Consider the following 26,879-nt stretch of genomic DNA (forward strand, 5'->3'; position numbering starts at 1 on the left):
ACAACAAGGACCGCAACACCGCCGCCCTACTGGACAACCTCGCCAACCTCGGACTCAAGCAACTGGTCAACACCCCCACCCACTACGCCGGCCACACGCTTGACCCCGTCTTCTCATCCAGCAAGCACATCACCTTCAGCCACTCCACCGGACTCCACTGGACCGACCACAGCTGCGTCCACTTCAGCTTCAGAAGAACCACGACCCACCACCACCCGCTCCAGGTTCCCCACAGAAGCTGGAGTAAGATCACCACCGACCAGCTCACCACCTCCCTCAGCCAGAACCCACCCGCCAGCGCAACGGACCCCAACGAAGCAGCCTGCAACCTCACGCAGTGGCTGGCCGCCTGCGCCGACGCCCTCGCACCACTGAAGAACCCTCCCAGGAGACCCAGAAGCAAGAAGGCATCCTGGTTCACCGACGAACTCAAGGACTCCAAGAAGACCTGCCGCACCCTCGAGAAAGCCTGGCTCCTCGACCAGACCACCGACAACATGACCGCTCTCAAACACGCCACCCGCAAGCACCTCCAGCTTATCCGCACCACCAAGAAGAAATCCCTGAAGGAACGATTGGACAACAATTCCCACGACAGCAAGGAGCTCTTCAGCATCGTCAAGGAGTTCTCCAGCCCCAGCACCGGCAGCAACGACATCACTCCGTCACAAGACCTCTGCGACTCCCTCGCCTCGTTCTTCCACCACAAGATCGCCGACATCCACAACAGCTTCAGCGCACCATCCACGCACCCCACCGGCGAACCAACACCCCCCACCACCACCCTCCGCACCTGGACCACGGTGACCACCGAGGACACAGCCCGCACGATGAACACCATCCACTCCGGATCACCGACCGACCCCTGCCCACACCACGTCTTCAACAAGGCCGACTCCACCATCGCACCCCAACTCCGGAACATCATCAACACCTCCTTCAACACCGCCACCTTCCCGGAGAGCTGGAAGCACGCCGAGCTCAGCGCCCTACTGAAGAAACCAACAGCAGACCCCACCGACCTCAAAAACTTCCGCCCCATCTCGCTCCTCCCTTTTCCTGCTAAAGTCATCGAGAAGATCGTCAACAGACAGCTGGCCGCCTTCCTCGAGACGAACGGATCCCTCAACCCCTCGCAGTCCGGTTTCAGAGCCAACGACAGCACCGAGACCGCCCTCATCGCAGCCACCGACGACATCCGAGCCCTGCTCGACAACGGGGAAACTGCTGCCCTCATCCTCCTGGACCTCTCCGCAGCGTTCGACACTGTCTGCCACCGCACCCTATTTGAATGCCTCAGCAACATCGGCATCCAAGAAGGCACTGGAGTGGATCACCTCGTTCCTCGCCGGAAGTACACAGAGAGTCCGCCTCCCCCCGTTTCGATCCGAGGCTACCGAAGTCATCTGCGGCGTTCCGAAAGGATCTTCACTCAGCCCCACCCTCTTCAACGTCTACATGAGACCTCTTGCAGCCATCACACGCCAACACAACCTCAACATCATCTCCTACGCCGACGACACCCAGCTGATCCTCTCCCTCACCAGAGACCCCGACACCGCCAGAACCTGCCTACACGAAGGGATGAAAGTCGTCGCCGAGTGGATGAAGAACAGCCGCCTGAAACTGAACTCAGACAAGACGGAAGTCCTCATCCTGGGACCATCGCCCTCCGCCTGGGACGACTCCTGGTGGCCCCCCCGCCCTGGGCACCGCACCCGAGCCAACCGATCATGCACGCAACCTGGGCTTCATCCTGGACTCTTCCCTCTCGATGACCAGACAAGTCAACGCCGTCTCCTCATCGTGCTTCAACACCCTGCGTATGCTCCGAAAGATCTTCCGATGGATCCCGACCGAAACCAGGAAGACGGTCACCCAGGCCCTCGTCACCAGCTGGCTGGACTACGGAAACACCCTCTACGCCGGAACCACAGCCAAGCTACAGAAAAAACTCCAACGCATCCAGAACGCCTCCGCCCGACTCATCCTGGACATCCCCCGACGCAGCCACATCTCTGGCCACCTGAAAGACCTGCACTGGCTAACCGTCAACAAGAGGATCACGTTCCGGCTCCTCACCCACGCACACAAGTCTCTCCACGACCTGGGCCCCAAGTACCTCAACGACCGCCTGACCTTCTACACGCCCACCCGCCAGCTACGGTCCACCAGCCTCGCCCTCGCTGCCGTACCACGTATCCGAAGAGCCACCGCCGGAGGAAGATCCTTCTCCTACCTGGCTGCCAAGACATGGAACTCCCTCCCCATCCACCTTCGGCTGACCCAGGACCATCTCGCCTTCAGGAGACAACTCAAGACCTGGCTGTTCGAGCAGTAGCAACCCCCTTCCCCCAAGCGCCTTGAGACCCTCCCGGGTGAGTAGTGCGCTATACAAGTGTTATGATTGATTGATTGATTGATTGATTGATTGATAGAGCGGCTGATGTCAGAGATAGAGGAGCGGGCGCGCGGGGGCCCTTTGAAGCTCCGCGTGCACTCATGCCATGTCCTGTGGGCCCGGCAGGTCTCTGTGTATCATGGAATCATTCTGAGACAGGACAATCTTTATTTAGGAAATTCTTCCTACCTGATAGAACACCCCCCCCCCCAACGAAGAAGGGAGGGGAGCTGTTCACAAACAGCTGCACGAGCCCCAATCTGCTCAGACACGCAGACATTTGGGATGCACATTCCAGGAGCCGCTGCTTTTAATCACGCCTGTGTCAGCACGTGCCACAGCTCACCTGGCAGCGAGGGCTTTGAAGGAAAGCGTCACGAGGAGGCCTGTGTTGGAGGAAGCTACCATTGAGAGGGGGGGGGAGCAGGGGCGTTTGACTCGGGTGTACCGTGTATGGAGTCAAGGAGAGCGTCACGCGGAGGCCTGTGTCAGAGGAAGCCATTACTGCCGGAACCCCAGAAGCAGGACACCGGTCGGGTGGGTGGGGTGCTGGAGGTGGGGCTGTTGACACGGGTGTATGGAGTCCCTCCCCTTTGTGAGGCCACTTCACCCGCCTGTATTTTCAAACATTGTAAGGCATCAAATAGGTTTATAACGTGGCCAGAGGGTGTTTTCAAAGTACCGCTTGCGAGTTCATCTGTGACGATGGCTCAACAAGGTGTGAATGTAAGAAACTAGCTTATCGACACCACGCAGACTAACACGTAAAAAAAAATCCCCTCATACATTTTATTTGGCCTTTAAAAGCAGGTTAAAGTGCTATTACCAACGTCCACAGCTTAAAATTGTGGCACTTTCAGCAACTTCTAAGCACAGTTGCACTTTCGCAAGTCATACACGTGAAAAATAAAATAGTAAAGCAGACTTCAAAAAAAGTTGCTTTATGGTTCTGTGAGACTGCATTCGTTTGTTGTTTCGTGAAGCCCATATACAGTCAAGAGGCCACTTCAGATCATAAACCTCCTTCACCGCCTTCCGAATATACAGAAGTTAAGAGTGTGTAGTTTAGTAAGTAACACTTTATTCAATCAATTGTATGACCATAACAAGGTAAACAAGCATTTGCAATGCAATAGGTCTTGCATTTGCGAGAGTTGGAGCTATTGGCATTGTAAATGACGATGCCTTTTATTCACGTATTTTTAAAACCTGCAATCGGTGCATAACACGCACTTTGAACGTATAGTACTTGCTAACGAGAAGCAAGGCTGGCAGTAAAAGACTGCCAGCCTTGCTTCTCATAAGCTTGTTAGTTACTGTCATCGCAATAAGCATAAGACACAACGTAGGATAAAAAGCAAGGCCGATTGAAGTTGTCACAAATGATGTGAGGCCACTTGGCAGCAATTCACTTTAGTGCCACTTTATCATTAGGTCTCCCACCCGTCGTCACACTTCCCAAACTCTGATTACGCAAAAGTAAACCATTAATTGCCTATGACTTATGTAAAATAAAAGGTGTAAATCGTATACGTATACAATGAAACATAACGTAAGTAATAAGAATACTAGCACAAAACTAATGGATGCTGTGTAGAAAGGGCTGGAAAAAACTTTTACAATCCCAAAGTAATTTTGAGTTGCCTGAAGCATTCCACAGCAATTTGGAAAGAAGGTTGTCTGCAGCTTCAAAATACTGATTTAATCTTAGTTTTTCTTTTAAATGAAGAGCCTATATGTACATCCTGAATTTTCTCTGCCTCTTGCCCCTATAGTACCGCTGAAAATATTACATGATGATTACGTCACAAATGACATCATGTACATCATTCCAGGGCTTCCCATTATCAACCTAATGCATTTTGGAAGTTGTAGTCTTCCATTTTAACCGCTCCACATTCACTACACACACTTGCAAACAATCTGTACAAGGAAGGAAGCACCACGACTGTTGCCCGGTGGCATGGCGCCAGGTGGGCACCTTACACAGTAAACAACGCGCTGCGAGTTCAAGATATAAACACTTACGTGTCCAGTACGGGGCGGAGAATCGGGATGTGTTTTACCGCCACCCGAATCCTCCAGTCGGAATGTCGGGCTTCGGACACGGTGCCGTTGGGGCCCTGGCTGATGGTGCGCGTGACTTCCAGCTTGGATTGAGGGAGAAACGGAAGCGAGCCGCATATCATCCCGGGTAAATTTGGACTCTCCCAGCCGGAGGAGTCCGACACCGACGATGAAGTTGAATTCTTCCTGCTCTCCTGGCTCCAGTTCATTTTTCAAATGGAGCCGTGCTGGGTAGTTAGGCGTGTACTTACGGCTCAGGCACCAGAATACATTTATGTACACGTCCAGGACAGCAGTGTCCAGTAAACTCGGCTATCCCTCCTCAAACTGAAGCGTGGTTCCCGGTGTGCTTTTCCTGGAATAGACAAGCGAAACCGAAAGCGAAAGTGGCCATCCGATGCGTCTCTCTCCCTCTTGTTTTCAAACTCTCCAAACCCAGGCAGTCTTCTTCGCTCTTTCAAACAACCAGAAGAGGTATTTGCAACAAATGAGAGTGATATAGACACAACAGCTCTGCCGCTGACCTCGCCCTTCCCTGTTTCGTTTGTTTAAAAGGCTCCTCTCTCATTTAAGATTACTGATCACATTGTATTTCTTATTTCCTCACTGCCCGAGAAATCTGAAGACTCCGAGTCCCACAGTCTGTTCTAAAAGCTATTCAGCTTTTTAGATAACTAAAATCACAAAACATCGTCTGGCTAGTTATCTTTTTACTCTGAAATAACACTTTACGCGCTGTCTACCATAAACTCCGACTACAGGATCTGAAAGATTGCAATTCTCTAAAGTTACTTCCTGTTGCAAACCACATTTCAACAGCATCATCAGACCAGAAGGCTTCCCCTGGGTCCTTCGTTCTGCGGTGTTTCTTGCGGAACAAATCGCAATTGCGAGATTTGTGATAAATATGGGTAGGTCAAGCCTGCCAATATTTGTCAGGGACGGAATGCACATTATTTAAATATGTAACAACCTCTACAGAAGGCGACGTGGTGTGGCGTAACGACCGGAGCTGCCGACCTTAAAGCCGTGGAGCCACCTTTGAGTCTTGGCGTCGACTCAACATTCTGTGATTCTGGGCAAATCACTTAGTCTACCAGTGCCGACCTAAAACGTGGCCTTTTAGAATGTAACTGGTGCTCGTTTAAAGCGCTCCAAGTTCCATATAAAACTGTAACAAAAAAGTGTGTTGCATTTTGTGGCACCTAATAACTCCTGACTCAGTGAAGTCAGATTTTATAGGATGCCATAAATATTACATCAATTACCAGGCCACCAACATCTTCTACAAAGGAAATAGGCTTGACTCTGGCATGGCACACGTATTGGCCATTCAAAGAACCACCAAGTATCGTAATTACCTACATAAGTTTTTGATCGGGTGAGGAATTTTAGTTTTATTCCTATCCCAGAATTTATAATAGGATAAAACTGGACTACTGGTACCAGAATGTAAATAACACAAAGATCAACATGACACCTACTCACACCCAGAATCAGGAAATGTATGCCTTTCAACATACTGCAGTAGTTTAGCTGCTGAGGTGTCAGGATGGGCTGCTTGCCAGCAATCAGTTTAGGTGGCGGGGATCTGAACTTTTAACTGCAAAATTATATTATTTGTCATCTTATCAGCTATTTGAAGTCCTGTATTAGAAGCGCACTAGTATTTCCAAATATATATATATACATTTTTTAGAAGCAACTGCTTTTGATAGTAACATTGTTTTTATCCATGACCTCTGGCTGCTATACTTATCTCTGACATGAAAAACTGGCTGCCAACTGGCAGTCTGCCCAGAGCGATGTTGTCAGAGCCTCAGAACTGCAGGGGCGAGAAGCCAAAACATAAAATGGTAATAAGTTTAAGTTATTACCATTTTATGTTTGCTTTGCTGGCGGGCAGGCGGGTGAAGGAGGAGTGGTTTACCCACTCCTGAGTGCACAAAGACTATTTGGTCGGCCCTCTCAGGAACGCCCAAACCAGTCATGCACACACTGCCCTTCTCCATGCAGGCTGCATTGTAGCCTGCATGCAGAACATGCCTAGCCCCTGGCTGGGTGCCCTCCCGACCAATCACAACACTGTATTACAGCATTATGATTGTCTTAGGGGAGGGACCCTGGCTGCCTGCTTACTGTCGGAGACAGGAGAGCAGGAGGAGAAAAGATGCGGGACCCGGCAGTAAGGTAGATTTTAAAAAATGTAATTTTATTTTAATCATGATCCCCTCCCCGTGCTGCCTCCTTCCCCGATAGTGCACTCTCAATGTGCAAGTCGGCAAGCAACAAAGCAGAACAGCATCATGCCTCATTCTCCACCCCCCTCTCTCCACACGGAGAGACAGGGAGACACCCTTATGTGGGTCCTTTTTTTTTCTTTTTATATAGTCTTTATTTTATCTTAGGGAATAAACAAGAGATATAGCATTGTAAAAATATATAAAGATACACATAAATATATGAAAATGTGGTTACTGAGTGACTTGAGAGTACAGGACAAATATGTATACAATTAATAAACAGAATAAACAGATGCAACATCGCCGTTAACACAAAAATAAAAAATAAAAATAACATGTCTAATCATAAGAAGAAACCCTCAGCATAGGGTAGTAATCTTTAAATCTTACTAAACGCCTTTATCCATGGGCCCTCATGTTCGTAAGAATTGTTTTCCCTGTACGAATTTCTCTGATCTTAGCTAGAGCCATCTCTCTTTCACATATTTCTCTCAAAATTGCCCACCATTCTTATGCCCTGGGAGGTGTAGATATCCATGCCCGCTCAATGCAAAGTCCGGCGGTGACTATGATAATGGAAGAAAGAGATCTCAGGGCCAAATCTGGTACGGGTTTATGTCCAAGCATGATTTCCACCTCCGTTAATTGAAAATCTAAGCCTAGGCGATCACCAATTATCTGACCCAGCTCTTTCCAAAAAGATATCAGTCCGGGGCAGGTGGGGCAGGTGGCAAACATATGTAAACTTTCTGCAGCAACCAGCCCACATTTGGGACATGTATCCTTATCCCCTATGTCTCTACCCTTGTTCACTGACCAGCGGGTTATTCGGCTGGGGGTGTAATATAGCATACCTATGGTATTGCTTCAAATTTAAGCTAATTGAGTGTACTGCCTTATCTAAAGTACTTAATGAAGCTACAATATCTGAAGAAGTAATATCCCAAGCCAGTAGTTCACTCCATGTAGATAGCAACTTTGGGATATCATGGGTTCTATATTGGCAAAGTATCGCATATACATTACTAATAGTTGGCTTCCGAGAAGCAGAGTGTAAGCATACCATCATATCAGATTTCTCAGGTCTTTTTACGCCCTTCTGCCCTCATAGGAAATCTCTAAGCTGTAGGTATTTATAAAACATCTGCTGGTGAAGGACGAATGACATCTATAGATCTTTAAATGCTCCAAACACATTCCAGTCATAAAGATGCCCAAGCTGGATAATCCCATAGTTAGGCCATCATTTACCTAGACTGTCATGAAATATGTCTGGAATAAAAGGGTTTCCTCATAACAGAAAGCTAGTATGCATAGAAGGAAGGGAGCATTTATGGTACCATCAAGACACAGTTCTTTAAGTCACAAAATCTGAAGCAGGAATGAAACTGCAGTTAGGTAGACATTATATATGAGAATAAAAGGAAGACAATAAGGTAAAGCAGCCTACCAGCTATATAGCAATTGTCTCTTGAATCATACATTGTACTAGGCACATTTGCCCCCCAAACAGCAAACCTGTCAGACCAACTCTTACAATTATACATCCCCTGCAGGGGCAAGAAATGTGGTGCCAACAATATACACCACCCCCACCAAAGGGTACCTGAGGTAACATTTCATAAACATCCATTGAATGCAAGTTTCCTTCCCCTCTTCTCACTTAGGAATGTTAAATAGAACCAGTTTTATCTTCAATACACAACACCAGGGCACCGCATAACGCTCTGTGCCTGCTGGGGCACCTGTCACCTGTCACCAGGTGAAGTCCCCTTCAATCATAAAATCCAGGCAACTCAGGTTAGGGCAGAAAGGTCCAGGACCACCAGCAGGTCAGTCCCCCCTCTTGCCAGTCCTGTGCCCAAAAGCTTAAACCACCCCAAAAAGGGCACAACATCTGCAATCAAATCCAAGAGTAGCTATTCTCTTCTGTTTATTGTTACTTAACTCGGTGGTACTCATTTTATTAACCTCAGATGGATGAAAGGTTGAGTGGACCCACCAGGATTTGAACCTGTGACCATGAGGTCAAACACAGGCAACCACAGTGGACATATTAGTACACTGTGCCACCAGAACCATTTACCTGATGTGGCACCTACTGCTGCCTCACAAGTCTACGAGAAGTTGCTCTGTGTGTGGTCAATGGATGGAGAGACCATTCCCTCGTAAGTCGCTGTTTTTAAAAAGTCCTTTGTTCATGAAACATTATGCTGATGTCACTCCTCGCTAGAAGCTGCACAACCAGCTACTGCCAGTTTGCTACTGCCTCTGGCGCTACTTATGGCGCACCTCTGCACCCCTGCCCATTGTGCACTCACAAGGTGCATAGCACCATGCAACAAAGCAGAACAGCATAATTCTTCATTCTCCACACCCCCCTCCACATGGAGAGAGAGGCAGACACTCTCATGTGGTTCCATCAAGACACACTTTTTTAAGTCCCAAAATCTGAAGCAATAATGAAAACCGCAGTTAGGTAGACAATAGATATGAAAATAAAAGGAAGAAGATAAGGCAATCAGCCTACCGGCTATATAACAATTGTCTCATGAAATATACATTGTACAAGGAACATTTGCCCCCCAGAATACAATCTTGTCAAATCTTCAATAATAGATCCCAGCAGGGGCAAGCACGAGGACCCAACAATCAACATCCCTTTCCAAGGGTACTTGAGAAAACATGTCAAACATCCATTGAATGCAAGCTTCCTTCCCCTCTGTCTCACAGAGGAATGTGAAATACAGGCAGTTTGATCTTCAATACATAACACCATGGTACCGTATAACACTCTGTCCCTGCTGACTACCTGTCACAGGCAAAGTCCCCTTCAGTCATCAAATCCAGGCAACTCAGGGTAAAGCAGAAGGGGCCAAGACCACGAGCAGGTCAGTCCCTCCTACTGCTAGCACAGTGTGCCAAAAGGTCACAGCACCCCAACAAGGGGACAAATCCAGTCCAATTTTTGTGAGCCCCGTTGTCTTCTGCTTAACTATTCCACCAGAGGGCGATAATGTCACCCCCCGGGGGAAGTAGGGTCGCTGACCAGTCTTCAGCCAAGGATCTTCGCGCATGGGCCGGAAGGACATGGTGGGGAGGAGGTCAAGGGGCTGGGTAGAGAGAGGGATTAGGGTGGGATATAAAAGTGCAGGAGAGTAGGGCTCATCCTCTTCCTGACACCTGGCACCACTGGGGAGGGACAGTTGAAGTTAGGGGAAATTTGGCTAGTTAGTGCAGTTTGACATAAAGTGTAGTGAGGCCTTGTGGAAGAGGCAGTGTTGTTGAATATTCGTAGCGCCTACCTGCGTGTATCTGGCATGGATGGTGATGCCCGATCACGAGGCTGTCAGGCCCGCACTGCAAGTGATCGGACAAGCGGGCCGCAAAGATTTGTTGCGACTTGGTGTCCTGGAGCAGGCGTGGGTCGACCCCCGTGGTCCACTTCTGCGGGAGTTGCCGCAGCTGTGGCAGCTTGCCAGGAAGAGCTGCCACCCGTGAAGAAATCGGCCACGAGCAGGGGGCGGGGCAATCTTTAAGAGCTGATGCCCAAAAGCGGAGGCCCTTGACAGAGCTTGCCCACGCGGACGTATGAGGAGGCAGCCTGGGCTCTTAGCACATGAACCGGCTCAGCAGAGCGCTGGAGCCGATATGGAGTCAGGGCCTGAGGAGCCCCATAGTGAGGATGCACCTATGGAACTCACGTGGAGGCCTCTCACGGGGAACCAGATGGATGGGTCAAAGGGTGACCTGGGCCTCGTGAGTAAGAAGTCCCAAAGGGCCGAGTGGTGAGAGCGGGGAGAACCTTCTATCAGCGCCTCGGCATGGCCATATCTGGGGCGTAGCTGGCACACCACAGGGTGAGGCTGTCGATGAGGGTAAGGTCAGATTTGAGAGTTTGGCAGACGTTTCTGAAGTATTTCAATGGGGTGGCTTTGGATTTCCTGGAGGATAATATGATCTGGCAGGCCCAATTTTTTTCAGACGCAGCAGGTGTGTTAGGTTTTGGACTTTTCTGGGTCGGTCTTTGGTGCGCTGAGCAGTGGCTGGCTCACTGGTTGAGGCAGGGACGGAGTATAGCATTTTTGGAGTTTTTCTCCACTTTCGGCGGCACTGGGGGTGTGGGGTGCCGAACTGCAGAGCCGGATGGTACTGTTTCATGTAGACAACATGACTGTGGTGGAGCTGGTGAACAGGCAGAAGGCGACGGACTTGAGCGCCTTGTGGCTTTAGCGAAGGTTAATGCTGAGGTGTTTGAGGCTAAATGTGTTTTTTATGCCAAACACATCCCAGGGGCGTGTAATGACATTGCGGATGCTTTATCTCGTACGCAGTGGCAGCGATTTTGAAGACTGGCCCCCGGAGTTGACAAATGCAAGACAGAGTTGCCAGACGACATCTGGGTCTGGGTTTGGTGAGAGTGAGAGTGATAGGCCTGGTCGAGAGGTCTTTGGCGGAATCCACAAGAAGGAGCTACAGGCTGGCATGGTCTGTATTCTGAAATGTCAAGGGCCAGTCTATAGCCGCGAGGCAGGACACTGAGCAGGGCGTGTTGCATTTTGTATTTCGTTGTATTGACAAAGGTTTGTCGCTGACGACAATAGCAGGAAAGCTTGCAGGGATATCCTTCCATAGCAAATTATATTTAGGTTTTGATCTAGCTAAAGATGAGATTCTGAGCAGAATGTTGAAAGGTTGGGTGCGTGACCGAGGAGTGGTGGGGAGGGAGCTCCAAGCGAGGCCATAACGTTTGAATTATTCCAAGGCTCTTTGGGGGTGTTACCAGAGTGTTGTTTTGGCACGCTTGAAGTGTCAATATTTAGGTGATGTATGATTTGGATGTTCTTTGGGGCTTTTCGGGTCTCAGAGTTGTTGGGCATGGTGCAGCAGTCAGGAAAGACTTATGAGGAGGTGAGAGTGGACCAGGGCCGATTGGGGATTTGGCTCGGTCAATCTAAGATGGATCAGTCTGGCAGGGGTAGATGGGCCTGGTTGAATGAGAGCGGCTGCAGTGGTGTGTGCCCGCTACAAGAATGGCAGTATTATTTAGCAACACCAGGAGGCTATTGAGAGGCATTTTTTACCATTTCTCAGGAGACTGGGTGATGGCGTTTCAGCTGCTGACTGCCCTGAGCATGGCTCTAAGATGTCTGGGCAGGGACACAACCAGGTTTGTAACACATTCATTCCATATTGGCGCTTCTACAGCAGTGGCACCTTTAAGATGGTCCTGGGACAGAATCCGCCAGATAGGGAGATGGAGGTCTAGGTGCTGTGAGAGATACGTGTGCAAATAAAAGGGAGCAGGAAGTAATAGTCTACGGGAAAATGGGAAGCGGTTTGCTTCAAACGCTAATCTATTCCTTTATGGTGCAGTTTGGGCGGCCCAGGGATCAAAGACGATTACCTGGATCGTGGGACATTCTTTCGTGCATTGGGCAGCCAAATACGCAGATCGGCAGGTGTATGGTCATAACCTAGGATTGAGGAGCAGACACAATGAAGTGTGTTGGTGGGGGAAAGGAGGGATGTGATGGGGTCTTTATTGCTGTGGCTGACGAAAATGGTGCAGCAAAGAGGCTGCCCAGACATGTTGGTTCTACACTTGGGGGAAAACAATGCTGCTACCAGGATTGACAATATTGCAACACATACAGAGGGGTTTAGAAGTGGTAAAATGCAATTTGGTTGGAACATGCTTAGTATGGACGGAGTTTGTGCCTCACAAAGTATAGAAGGGGGCTGTCAAGCACGCATTCTGCGAGAAAGCTTGCAGGAAATTAAACAGGACAATGAGGGTTTTCTGCCAGGCTAGAAGCATACAAGTAATTGCTCATGTGGGACTAAAATTGGAAGAGCTATATTGTTCAGGGATGATAGGGTGCACCTTTTACAAATTGAGAATGCCTACTACATTAGGGAGATGTGTGATGCGATTAGTAGACTGTGGAATGAGTCCATCTGGTGCTGCAGAAATACTGAGGGCGAAAGGTGCACAAGATTATTTGGGGGGCAGGTAACCGCCCCCCCAGGGGCTCCCTAGTTGGCAGTACTTTGGAGGGGTGGTGAGTCACATACGGGCGGATCCACTCCTGATGGGGGGGGGACAGGTGACTGATGGCGGGGTGTGGGAATCAAACAGCAACAGTGAAAATTCAAGAAAGGATGTTGGCGAGGAAAGTGAAGCGGTGAATGGGTATATGGAGGAGGTTGCAGAGTGAAAGGGGAGGAGGGAAACAGGTGTGATGGTTTGAGGATGGGTGGGGAGAATGAGGGGTATGAAGATGGAAAAGTGTTATACTTGATACATTGATGTTTAGGTTAATAATGTTAAATGGTACGCCCTTGTCCTAATAAAATGGCCTTTTATGCTTCGATTAAAAGCTTGAAGTGTAGTTATTGCGTGAGGTGACTGGTGAACTAGCCATCTCCCCTACCTGTCCCTCATTTAAGAAAAAAGAAATGCTTTCTGAAGAACAATTTGCCACAGACACTTGAATGTCATAAGAAATGGAAATTTGCAAAGTATTCATATCCTGTGCACTATTAAAGTTATCCGAGCTCTTCGAAAGTCTTCACTGAGGCTGAGGCTTGTTTGCTGGTTCCCTGGCTCCCTCTGCTGATCCCAAGTGGTACTGCTTATACAACACCTTGCCTCTGGACTGACAAAGTTCGCCGGAAAAAATGCATACAACATGTGCAAGCGATAAAAGTTGCCATAAACCACTCAGACGAATCCAGGCATTTGCACATATGGGGGCAACTGAGTACAGACGCCAAGATGGACATACTTGTGTAAATATGGAAAAAGTCAATGCTAACATGAAAAACAATACATTCAATTTATAAGAACGAAACCGCATCTTTATTAACAAATTTGCCCATTGTGAAGTCCACATCAACTCCTTCTCGCAAATACGTAGTCAAGGAAGCTCTAAGACCTAGGTCCGAGGACACTGATTGATAGGTCACAGGTGGGGTGGCATGTAGTCGCAGACAAACACAAGCACTGGAAACCTTAGATCAATCCCACAGATACGTACAGCAGCACAACCATGGTCCAAGGAGATTGGCCCCAGTAAAGCACACATAGCCAGAGGGGGTAGTCTTGTTCCTAAAACACTATAAAGTCAGATGCTACATGAGTTATGAACATATAGCCAATCAAGATACAGCACATGTAGTGATCACACACTCCCCATGCTGAACACCTGCACATGTAACTCACTGGCCACATTGTGTCCAGTCAAGATTGAGGCCCACCTTTATTATCCATTAGGCAATTAATTTATGACTCTAAAGGCATTCCTCACCATACATGGATCACTGGAAAACATTCATTGACTTTGATGAACTGTACAAAAGGAGGTCGCAGACGATTGTAAATTGAGACAGTCCTCAGACCCTGCACCTGTGTAATTGTTCTCCCAGCCACAATGTTTATTTAAACAAACTGTCCCTGTTTTGTCAAACGCCTCTTGTCTCTTGTTTTTTCAAGGTATTTCATTTTCAAGTAACATTTTGGCGAGCCACCAGTCAAGTTGATTGATACATTGAACCCAACTACAGCTAAAGGAAGGAGACCCCGGCCAAACAGATTCACATTTGCGCATCAAGGAAGATGAGCAGACACTGCAATTGATTGGAAGTTCTGCCAAATCCGCGGGGGCAGAGGTCCATACTGAAGCAGCTGTCACAGAGGGTAAGAGACTACATCAGAACCTAATTTAAAGCAATTGGCGTATACAAAACTAGAGGGAAGTGTAAAGAGATAACTTGAGCGCCCTGCCACTGACAGAATCTGGCCAGGGACATCTTAAGGATTTTGGGGGCCCTGGGCCATATGCATTTTATGGGCCCCTTTTTGGTACAGTTTTGTACTTAGGACCTAATTTCAGCATGTTCATGCCCTCTTTGGGCAGGTCATTGACTGTGCACAGGCACACTGGTTCAAGTTCTAAAAGTGAGGTCATCTAATATTCAGGGATAATGATGTTTGGTTTCAAACATTTTAACACAGTAGCAACTCACTAATATTACTGCAAATAATCTCTGTGACATGAATATGCGAGGTCCTGTTTTGATGTAAAAGAAACACTTTTATGAATATTGCATGAAATATAAACACATTTCTCTACAAAATGTCTGTTATAGACTCTCACCCATCACTCACTTTAAAAATAAAGTAAAGGAAAGCAATATTTAAAACAATCTGCTTAAGAATTATTGAAGGTCATCAGGGCAAGACTCTCCAGAACAAAGCTGGCTCTGTCAGAGGGTCCCCTGAAGAATTGGGGCCCTGGGCCAGAGCCCATTTTGTCCATGCCTTAAAGCGCCTTTGAATTGGCATATTACCTTTTTATATGTCCCAACTGAGTAGTCATAAGGCAGCCTCGGAGGCGATCAAACGAAAGTCAAATTTTTTCGATAGTCAGCATGTTAGGAAAGGATAATTGTTGGACTTGGCCCTTCTGGCAGGTTCACCCCTGAACTTTTTGCTTATTAAGGTGAATTGATGGTAGTGATTTTTGATTTCTGCACACTTTACCACTGTGTCCCAGGGTAAAGTGCGTGCGTGTTTTGAGGTTGACCTACCCTCCCATAGGAATGCATAGGGAATGTATGTGTCCATGTTAGTTCCTGATGTGTGGGGAGTGCAGGCTCGAGTTTGGTATGTGCGGACTCGTGTGATTAAATGCTGCGCAATGATGTATGCGGCGTGATTGTGTCTAGTGTGGAAGTGCCACTTCTAGAAGTTGGCATATTTGTGTAATGTGTGTCTGGCTTGTGATTGGCTGGAGCTGGCTGGTGAGCCTGGCTCCATGAGTCATGATGGGTCTGCCCCGGTGGTGAGTGTTGAGATTAGCATGAGTGATGTGAGGGAGGAGTACACCTGGGACCTGAATAGGGCTGGGCTTTCCCCACACAATGATGGCTCTGCCCCATGTGGTGTGTCTAATGACCCTAGCCTGCCTAGTAAATGGAAAGGGTGGCTGAGGAAAACAAAGTGCTCCAAAACCAGCTGCAACTGGTTTTTACCCCACCCTGCACCCTGAGACAAAGGGATTTACTGTATAAAAAGAGGCTGTGACCTCTTACAAAATGTTCTCTTCCTGGATCCTTTTCCTGAGGGGGGGCTGCTGCTGCTGGGTGCCAGGAGGACCGCCACTGGGGATTGCCTCCCTGCCTAGGAGGACCATGTGAGCTGGCTCTGGGCCCAGCCTTGCCCCCCACCTCCTAAAGGACTTGTTGCTGGACTCTGCTTGGGTTTGTGGCTGATTTTGCTAAAAGTGCTTGGGAAGCGCTGGTTCTACCTTCCAGGAGCACTGGGCTTTGTATCTGCAGCCCGGAGCTGCAGTCCCCCTTCTGGAGGGATTCCCCGGCGTGGGGATCCCCCTGTTGCTGATTTACGGCGCGGGTGCCCACCCCGCTTATTCGCCATTTATCCCCGCTTTATATCTCAATTTAGTGGGAGCCTACCCCGTAGTAACCCCTAGCGGGTGCCCACCCCGCTAGGGACGTGGTGCTGTGTTGTGGAAGCAGACGGGAGGCCACCCCGTGCTTCCGTAAGGTGAAAGCTCACTGCCGCGACTCGGAAGTTGTGCCCCGTGCTTCCACATTGTCAAGGAATCGCCGCCGCCGGCCCGGGAGCCTTGCAGGATCTGCTTTGGTTGCCCCCGCCTGCTCAAAGACCAGCCGCGCTGGGATTGGCCCCCGGGTTGAAGGTTGCCAGGCAACGGGAGACGCTCCCTAACGGAGCCTCGCTGCATCTGCAGGAAGCGTCCAGCATTTCCTAGCAACCGGGGCTTCCCCGCACTCGTGATCAGAGGCAGACCCTTCCCGGAAGCCAGGGAGCATCGCAAAGGGTTCGCCTTCTCTGCCAAGCCTCCCCTCGGGGACCCGAGCGGCAAAAGGAGTCTGCGGGCTTGGCCGACGACGGAGGGTGACCCGGAGTCCCCAGAGAGCAGACCAATGCCATAGACCGGTGAGTGGTGCCTCGGTGTTCAGTGTGGTAGAGGGGGTCGTCGGGGCACATTGCCCGTGCCCATCCCTTCCCTCTTGCCGGTGCAGTGTCTCGAGCCTGAAAGGCTCCACGGGGGCATATTGTTACTCCGAGTCCCCCAGTGTGGGACTCCTACGACAAAGGGGCATTTTGAATTCCAAGCCTCCAAGGCTCCAGGGCACACCATTGTACTTAAGAGCTCACGAGGGGCTCAGGGGACATTTTGTTATTTAGAGCCTGCGAGGCTCGGGCGCATTTTTGGTAATTCGAGCCCTGAGAGGCTCTTGGGGCATTTGTTGGTGGTAGAGCGGCCCCAGCTGGCAGCGGGCCGCTTCCCCCAGTGAGGTGACAGTGCGTCGAGCCCACGAGGCTCACACGTTGGTTTTGGGCCCCCTTGTTCCTTAGAGCCCAGAAGAGATCCTACAGCTGCCCAGCACTTAGTGGGTAGCTGCTCCGTTTAGGTCCCTGACATTGCGACACAGGGCGTCCTGGCCCCAGAGAGGTCAGTTGGCCTGGGGACAGTCGCAGGTTGTGGCATATGTAATTTCCGCACAATTGTTCTTTGCTGCACCTCTGAATATGTTTTTATGCGTCATGTGCATTTCCCTACACCGCTGAATGTATGTTTATGCATCATGTGTTTTCTTCCCTACACCTTTGAATGTTGTGATGCATCATGTGTAATGTGTTCGTGCCTAAACCCCTAAATGTATAGTGATACTTAGGTGGTTGTTCTTTCTAGTACAGGTGTTGCTAGTGAAGTCCAGGTTCCCTGCGTAGTATTCTCCTAAGGTGGTTAGGGTTGCGTAGGTGACACTTACCTGTTACCAGGGATTACTGGTTGTGTGCGCTACTTTTTATTTTGTGCTGCAAGTTATTATTCTATGTTCTACAAAGTGCTATTGCTAACAAGTATTCTAAAATCTACAAGTGCATATTCCTGACAGTGGTCCATGTGGCCCTGTCCTGTACATATATCCCCTGTAAATTCTGCCCGTGCCTGTTGGCACATTGTAAAGTGTGTGTTTTTATCTAATGTGTTTTGGTATAATACAAAGGCTATTTTTATATATACCCTTGTGCGGAGTTTACTTTGTGGTGGGACGTGTGTTGTTGCTGTTGGTGCGTGCGCTAACACTTAAATTACATAGCCTCCGAGTTTAGCCTTACTGCTCGTGTCACGTTACCAAGGGGGTGAGCAGGGGTTATCTTGGCGTGTAACTCCCTTGCCCTGACTTAGAGTGGTGGTCTCTGACTGACTTTGGAGCAAGCCTTAGCCAGCCGGAGATCCCATTTCTAACAATAATATTTATTGTATAGCCCTTTATAGCTCCCAAGACACTGTGTTTATGATAGAGATATCCTGATTGGGCAGACTTGGCACCGCAATATCATATTTTTTAGTCTAAAAGGGTTTCTCAGTGCTACTGAGTTCTTAATACTATTGGTATCTGAAAGGAGTGAGAAGTTTTGGTCGCTTGGACCGCTGGGCGTGGCACAGATGGTACTCTTGGCCCCTGGGTGTGATACAGGGTGTGATTCGGACATTAAGGAAAAAGATTTGGAACTTGGAAACTACTTGTAACTTGTGTGTAGCCTGAAGGAGCCTGTGGTTCCCTAGTTATTCCTTTTTTCGTATCTATTACTATTACCTTTGTCCTGGAGCCGATATTGGCAGACTATCAGGCTCACTTAGTACAGTGTACCACACAGAGATTCCCCTGGTTACAGGATAACATGTGCTAGGAGCAAGCTAAGAAAGGTTTGTCAAAGCAATCATTTTTTTGTCAACCTTTGTTGAGTTGGCAATGTACATATGATGTTATGGTGATATTATTTATTGCAAACTGTATAGTGTGTGTATTGTGCAAAAATTGATACCATACATATACTGTCATAATGCTGTATGTTCTTTTGCCTATTTTTTAATACTTCATATTAGGGTGCTGTAATTCATTACAAACTGTATTTTGCACAAAAGTTGATATTGTGCACGAACTGTTTTATATTGCATCTTTTTTACTTGTGTTGACACCCTTTATATGCTTTGTTATCTGTGTTTATTGAATTGTTTAAGTTGAATTGTTTGGTGCATCTGTGAATAGCGCTGAGCTCATAGTAACATTCTAAGAGTGCACCACGTACGTTTGCCCCCATGACTAGAACAAACAAAAACTCACAAAAAGATTTTGTCCACTAAACCACTAACATTTTCATTGATTCCCCATTAAAACACATGGAAACCAGGTTTTCTACACAGGAAAAGAGACCTAAGTTCTGCCAAGATTGGCACGCACACACAAGGCACACACATTTCCCTGGGCTAAGAGGGAACATGTGGCACTAACACAATTGAGTGTACTAAAACACATTTAAATGCTAAATATATCAAGAGAGTGGCGTTACTAGAGTTATGGGTCATCTTTGAAGAGGCCCGGAGTGGTAGCCCTACACTGTTGAAAATAGCAATGTGTATGTACATAAGCGGCGTTCATTTGCGTTCACAGTACCCCTTGTAAGCAGAACGAAGATCGCTAAAACACTGACTGTGTTATCCCGCTAGCATAGACCCATGCACACATGTACACGACAGCCATTTTAGGTACCATGGTCTCTCTGTTTGCGATCGATCACCAGCGCCCCTTCCCTGACCCTGCAAGCTTCCCCCATGCACCCTGACTGCCCCCGCTCTCACATGCACAAGTCGTGAGCCCTCCCCTCCCGCATGACTCTGTCTCTGAAAATCGCACCCCCGCGCCCGACCAACACCTCCTTCTCCTCCATGAATACCCCTCCTTTGATGACCTCTTCCTCCGAACCTAATTGTCTACATGGACCGCTGGTCACCTCCTTAGCCTGAGGATACAGTTTATTGCCCACTACTGTATGCACTCGCCTCTCTTAAAAAGAGCCACTATTGATCATGACCTCCCCACCCCCTGAGATTCGATCAGGAGCACACATTCCAAAGGAATCAGCAGAACACTCAGCTGCATGACAGCCCCCTCCTATTGTATGGAGGATAAGGGCCCCTACTGTAGCCACGTGTTGGAATATCTTCGTACTTCACAATGTCTTGATTGTAATAAAGGATGCCTGTGTACCACAAACCTGTGTATAAAAGACGAAGCCTCAGAGAAACTTGTTAGAGCACCTCCCGAAGACACTATGCGAGTGTCCCAAATGACAGGCTCTCCTCATGAGAAATAAACCTTTTTCCTTGTCTTCCTGCTTCCAGCGCCCGTCTCTTTATTTGGTAATTATTCAAGATGGGAACTAAGAGTCGCCCTGCGCCAGCAGCCTGGGCATCGGGTGCGTTATGGGCTGACTTTTCCACAATTGGCGTCCCAAAGCGGGGTCCATCAGCGACATAGGGTCCGGTAAGAGAGGTCCAGACGATGGGGTGAACATCTAAATGATTGGAGTATACCTGCCTTGAGAGGGCCCTCGTCCGGCTGCCGATTGAATGAACTTCACCGATTCCGAACGGACCTCTCTCAAGTGACCTATTGTCCTGACTGGAATCCCACAGGACTGCTGCGGTAAAAACATGGAGAAAAGAGAACGATCGGGCGCTGGAGAAAGGAAGGCGAAGAACTGTCCACATGGTCCGGTCCGGGTAAGGTCGTGACACACGACAAATTGCGAAATTGATTGTTTGATTGTTTGAAAATACTAGTATTACTCACTTTATTGTCTCTGAGAGATTCTCTATTTGCAAACAAGCACAGAGTCGCCATACTCTGTTTAGTCTTTGCAGATAGTGAAGGATAGGTAATGCAGACTTTTTGTCCCCATTGTAATCCGTCATACCTATTTTTCTCCCCATTGATTGATTGTTTGATCGAGCATTGAATTGTTCGAAGTTGGTTCTCTTAAGGATCTTCTCTGCCTGCAAACGGGGAAGAATAGGAACATTCGCTCTCCCTTTGCAGATGGTGAAGGGTAGGTAACGCAAGCTTTTAACCCGTCGTGCCTATTTCGTTTCTCATTGATTGATTGGTTGTCTGAACATTGACTGTTTGGAATTGTTCTTTTTGGAGGTATTCTCTGTTTGCAAATAACGTGGAATAGAAATGTTCTGTCTAGTCTTTGCAAGTAAGGAAGGGTAGGTAATGCGGACCTTTGTCCCCCGTTGTAATCTGTCATGCCTATCTACTCCCCACTGATTGATAAACCAGTTCCACCCGGACCATTTATTGGAGGTAGGTCATCTGGCTCGGCCAGGAGGGTACCCCCAATACAAAAGGACAAATATAAAAATGCGGATTAGCCGCCGTATCGTGCTAGCAAACAAAAGGAAAAAAAGAAATAAATAAAAATCGTTAGGAAAAAGAAAAGGAATAGAGTGAAATCAGTAGGCCGCTGATGAAATCTTCTTTTTAACCTCGCTGAAATGAAAACATAGGGAACAACCCCTCAGGAAATACGAAACTGGTGAGGAAAGCCGAACTCAACGCTATGACTTCGAGACAGCTTGGCTCCACCACCCTCCCCGCCCAATTAACGACAAACCTTAGGCGAATAATAGAAAATATACAACACTATAGCAAAGTAACAGGTGAACACGTTTTATTTTTAAACAAACAGAAAAAAACCATTTAAGCAACTATTTACATGACAAACGACTGCAACGGCAAACGAAACCCACAATGCATTTCGCCGTCTGCCTGACGCCGTTCCAGTCATTTCTTCCCCAAAGTAGCAATGTTGGGCTACTTTGGGCTACTTTCTAGTAGTTTTTGGGCATTTTTATGTCTACAAAACCCGTCAGGGGCGGTGGGGTGGAAGGACCACTACGCGAATAGCCCGAAGGCGGCGCCACACGCCAAGGCCTGCCCCACCGGATGAACCAAGGGACCCGTTCCTGGGGCCAGGGCGAAGAGCGTCCGGCCGCCATCAACCGGAGGCCCGACCCGAAAACATGCCAGGCGCCACTTCTTTCTTTTATAATGGCTGCGACAACCCTGGGGGGGATGTCTTGCACATGCCTCCGACCCCCCCCGTCCTCATCGCCTGGTCCGGCCATAACAAATGTCAAGCGAGACGCCGAAGGGTGCACCGGGAGGGAGAGGCGGCGCGAACGAGCCTCTCCCACCTCCTCAGGTGGAGGCTCCCCAGCTGCGCCCTCAACGCTCCTCGCACCCGGCAAAGGGTTCGTCCACTCTTGCGGTGCAGCGACGCTCCACGCACCCGGAAAAGGGTTCATCCACTGTGGCGATGCTGCAACACCTCGCCCGGCAGGTTGGAGCCCGTCTGCTCATTTGACCCCGCGATCGCCGATAGCTGCCGAACTCTCAAAATGGCGGTCGACCTTGCAAGAGCGGGCCCAACATGAAGGAATGGCCCGGTTGCTTGTGGATGCCACCATCATAAAAGTTCTCCTCGTCCTTGAAGATTCTAGAGGAGCCGCGGGAGTCCCCGACTCCCGCAGATACCCCCGATGGGGAATGACTGCCATGATTGCCCACGGAACGATGGAAATGTAGCCGCAGGACGTCGGCGCTCCCATGCTGGCGCCAGCCTCAGTTTGAATGACTAGAATCCTGCAGACTACAGTTCGGATCAGTTCCGGTGAAAACACAGCATGACCCGGTAGGAAAATTGTTGCCTCCCTCCCCTTTTTGACTGATGGTTCAGACCACCGATCCTTTCTTTTGCCCTTTAACGGAACTTTTTGGACTACCAAAAGGAAGCTCTGGGCCAACCACGAGTTAGTGGAGATTTAGACTATGCCTGGATCTGCCTGACTGCACCCAAAATGGCGCCGACGCAAATGAAACTCTCAACTCCTTATTGTACCCCGATTGCTCAGCCTTGGTGTCATGGGATATGTATGAAGTTTTTAAAACATATAGATTGATATAGGATGTGTACTGATTATATGTTCGGACAATGGATTGATATAGGATGTATACTGTCAGCTCGGACAATGAATTGATATGAGATGGGTACTGATTATGTGTTCGGACAATGAAGGACAATGAATTGACATGAGATGGGTACCGATTGAACATTCGGACAATGAATTGTTGTTAAGTTTTTGCGCATCATGATTATTGAAAGTTCGAATTTCAATGCTTATGATACTTGCTCACACTAAAAGATTCGATATGATTTTTATTGCACTTGGCGCACTTTTTATGAAATTAACGACCACCGACCCATTAAGTTTTCCGCTAATAAAGTATCCCCACTTCTACAGTTCCAGCCTGCTCCGTGGCCGGCCCACGGGGTTGTAGGCCCGTATTTGTACACCGACATTCTTATTAAAGATTTTTGGAAAAAGCAAACGTAGTTGTCACGCGTAAGTTGATAAGTTTCAAATGAATGACCACTATTTCCGATATAACTAAAATACAGGTGAAATGGCTCAGCTCGATTAGTTAAAGAGTTAAAACGTATAGTACACAGAAATAGTGCAAATATGAATAGTCCAGGTTTTTGTTGTATGTACCTTGCACATTTTTGTACAGCCTAAAGCAACCGCTAAAAGACCCTGGAATTCAGTCTATACTTTATATGCCACCTGTATCAGGAAAATTGTGCTAAAATGCCCCTAAGTCGCTCCGAAGGAGTGCCATCTGGCCTCCCTACATACGATCCGTAATACCACACTTGGGTGACCTATGCTATCCACCGGCCTCCGATAATCATCTCTCCCACACTAAAAGGTTCATCTGGGCTTAAATGCCGAGTTGGCAAGAACTGCGTTCCGTGGAGATAGACCGAGTATGTAGTAAGTAAAAGCCTTTTCGGGTTTATGCGCGCTGATGTGTTCTTAAATGCTGCCCCCGGCCCCCTTCTTTTTCCCTCTTTCTGCAGGTCACTTTGGAACATCGATTAAGAATACAAAAAAGGAAAATGGTGATCTAACGGACGAAGAAGACGGGAAAAAGGCGTTCGATTATGGTGCCCACGCATTCCGAATAATACAACCAAAAATAATGTGCACACATGATTAAGCACTCCACACTTAACTAAATAGGGAAAAGTTTAGGGTATATTTCGAGGTAAGGTTTACATAAGTATCCTCCGCCGAGAGGACTAGGAATATTGCCAATATTTAAAAACCTACTACACCCCCCTTTTTCGCATCCTCATAGACATGTAACTCAGAGCTGCCCCATTGTTCTCCAACTGACACCGACTATTGTCCCAGCCTGGAAACACATTTGCTAAAATGACTCGAAAATACCACCGTGAGCATTAGCCCGACCAGGTTAGTTCATGACCAAGTGGCAGAGACATAAGTGTGTGCAACCACAACCTCCAGTAAAGGCAGCCGACAATAAAAAGAAAAGAAAAAGTAAAGAGAGCTTAGGATGCTGAGAATGCGCAGCGTACAGGAAGAGATCATTTTGGCCAATAACTGTTCTATGTTCTGTCTTGGATTTTTTTGTATATAATACATGTACTGTCTCCCCCGTCTGAGTTTGTGTGTACGTGATGCATGGATCTACGTCATCCCTCTGCCTGTGTTTCCGTATTACTTAACCCCTGTTGTTCGGTGTTGTGTGCGCACTGAATGGCCCATTATTGTACACGTCTCTCTCTCTCTCTCTCTCTCTCTTTCTCTCTCCTTCTCTCTCCATGTCATACGTGTACCGAATGGACCATTTAGAGTGCTCTCTCTCTCTCTCTCTCTCTCTCTCTCTCTCTCTCTCTCTCTCTCTCTCTCTCTCTCTCTCTCTCTTTCTTTCTCTCTCCAAAAGCCCCTGTTCCCTCTTTCCTTGTATGGTGACAATGTGCCCCTCCGGCACAAAACATAATTGGGTTTCCTCGAACACAAAGGTGTTCAGCAAAATTGACCGAAACCAAACGATTGTGACTTGCCATATTACTACCTCTCCTTTCTGCAAAACGATAGAACCCGAGTTGGTAATGAAGGAAAGGACAGGTAGGACGACGGACGTCCCCTAATCTGGCCTTTTATAGGGGGACTATAACGTCAATGGTCTTCTGTCTCTCAGTTCGTTAGAAATGCGTTCCCCAATGCCCCGATTGCCCCACCCCCCTGCACCTAAGTGCGGATGTCCAGAGTACCCCACTTCTCCCGATCGACCCCAGCTCCCTGTCCAAAGCGCCCACGCTTCCCCCGATTAACCCCAGCCTCATGTCAGCTACCCACGAAACGTAATTGATGACCTTGATTAACGGTCATTCCCTAGGAAAGCCATGTTTAACATCTGCCCCCTTCCCCCTTCTTCATGACGATAACGCCCCTGCTTGCAAGAGTTAGCCGACCCCGAAGGGAGATGTAAGATTGTCGATACTTGGGTTAAAGGGAAGGGCGAGTCTCTACATAAGGACTCGATTTTGAATTTGACGTAATACACTGTGTATAAAAGTCCAATTCCTCTCACCATACATCGCGCATGAACGCCACACAGGTCCATGAAATCAATAACAATGCACTCCTACAGACTCCATAAGTGACGACTTCTGACTGTGATCGATGAACATATCCCCCACCTACGCAGGAGTGGGGACGGAATTGAGATGTATAAATGTCTTCTCCTGCCAGTTTTTCTAAAACTTGTTTTCTACCCATTCAAAGATACAATCACCGGAGGAGAGGAGCTGGACGTAACGCACAGCCTGGCCACAGATCATGGAGCACGTGTGACAACCAAAGGTGGAACTGCAGAGCAACGAGACGCGGGACGAGGCATAACTTTCAAACTCAGCAGATGGAGGAATGAAGGGCTGCCTTGAAGCCCTCGACTCGCTGACCCACTCGTGCCTGAAGTCCCCCGTCCCCTTTTGAGTCCGACTGTTGGGCTTGCCTGCTCGTTGTCCTTTGCTCCCTTGGTCCCTTGGTGTGTTCAAAGATCTGGCCCCACTCCGCCCTCTCTTCCCTCGATTATCCAACAAACTCACCCTTTTCGCATAAACTTTTGACTATAGAATGAGGTTTTGCCACGGAAAAAGAAAAGACACGCAGGTGCCCAGCTTGAGGCACCCCTAAGAAAATAAGTTAGGAAACAGGACTGTGATCTAACAGCAGAGGACTGATCGCACCCTGCAACGTGTAAGGATGAATCCGAGCTGGACCTATAGCTCCACCGCCGGTGCTCAGCAGCGCCAACAAAAGAAGACGGACTCTGTTAAAAGACATTGCGACAAAGACCCTCCCCCTTTCCAGAACTTTCTACTCACCCCTTGCAAATTGAATCCCTCCCTCAACCATTTTGTATTGCCTTTTAAAATGTTTCATCGGTCACTCATGTAGTTAGTTTTCCAAACGTTTCTTATAGTACTGACAAGACCCGAAGGTATCAGAGCATTTTTCCTGTATGTTGATGTCACTGGAGAGAAAATGTGAACCTGATTTTATAATGTGTCGGAACATTTTTCCTTGATTCTACACTGACTAAATATTGTGCCGATCTCTAGGCTTGTATGAAGAACCCAACAGATGTAAATTAACATATATTGCATTCTGCCTGTAGCATCGACTAGGTAGAAATTGAACTTGCTTATGTAAAAAAGCGGCGACTGTTGAAAATAGCAATGTGTATGTACATAAGCGGCGTTCATTTGCGTTCACAGTACCCCTTGTTGTAAGCAGAACGAAGATCTCTAAAACACTGACTGTGTTATCCCGCTAGCATAGACCCATGCACACACGTACACGACAGCCATTTTAGGTACCATGGTCTCTCTGTTTGCGATCGATCACCAGCGCCCCTTCCCTGACCCTGCAAGCTTCCCCCATGCACCCTGACTGCCCCCGCTCTCACATGCACAAGTCATGAGCCCTCCCCTCCCGCATGACTCTGTCTCTGAGAATCGCACCCCGCGCCTGACCAACACCTCCTGTCCCTCCATGAATACCCCTCCTTTGATGACCTCTTCCTCCGAACCTAATTGTCTACATGGACCGCTGGTCACCTCCTTAGCCTGAGGATACTGTTTATTGCCCACTACTGTATGCACTCGCCTCTCTTAAAAAGAGCCACTATTGATCATGACCTCCCCACCCCCTGAGATTCGATCAGGAGCACACATTCCAAAGGAATCAGCAGAACACTCAGCTGCATGACAGCCCCCTCCTATTGTATGGAGGATAAGGGCCCCTACTGTAGCCACGTGTTGGAATATCTTCGTACTTCACAATGTCTTGATTGTAATAAAGGATGCCTGTGTGCCACAAACCTGT

General features: G+C 48.3%; 1 protein-coding gene across 4 annotated transcripts in view; it reads right to left on the reverse strand.

Moving 5' to 3' along the window:
- RIPK2 (receptor interacting serine/threonine kinase 2) overlaps positions 1-26,879 on the reverse strand; it is a 419,608-nt gene that overhangs the window by 300,558 nt on the left and 92,171 nt on the right. For 2 of the 4 annotated variants that reach the window (XM_078687066.1, XM_078687065.1), the window contains exon 1: positions 4,430-5,252. The exons of 1 other annotated variant lie outside the window; for it this stretch is intronic. In XM_078687066.1, coding sequence (XP_078543192.1) covers positions 4,430-4,677 — 248 coding nt within the window. In that variant the 5' untranslated portion in view covers positions 4,678-5,252. Of the gene's footprint in view, positions 1-4,429; positions 5,259-26,879 lie in introns of those variants that run through there. One more of the 4 variants, XM_078687064.1, reaches the window with a different exon arrangement.

Source organism: Lissotriton helveticus, chromosome 4_1 (assembly GCF_964261635.1).
Source record: "Lissotriton helveticus chromosome 4_1, aLisHel1.1, whole genome shotgun sequence".
NCBI lineage: Eukaryota > Metazoa > Chordata > Amphibia > Caudata > Salamandridae > Lissotriton > Lissotriton helveticus.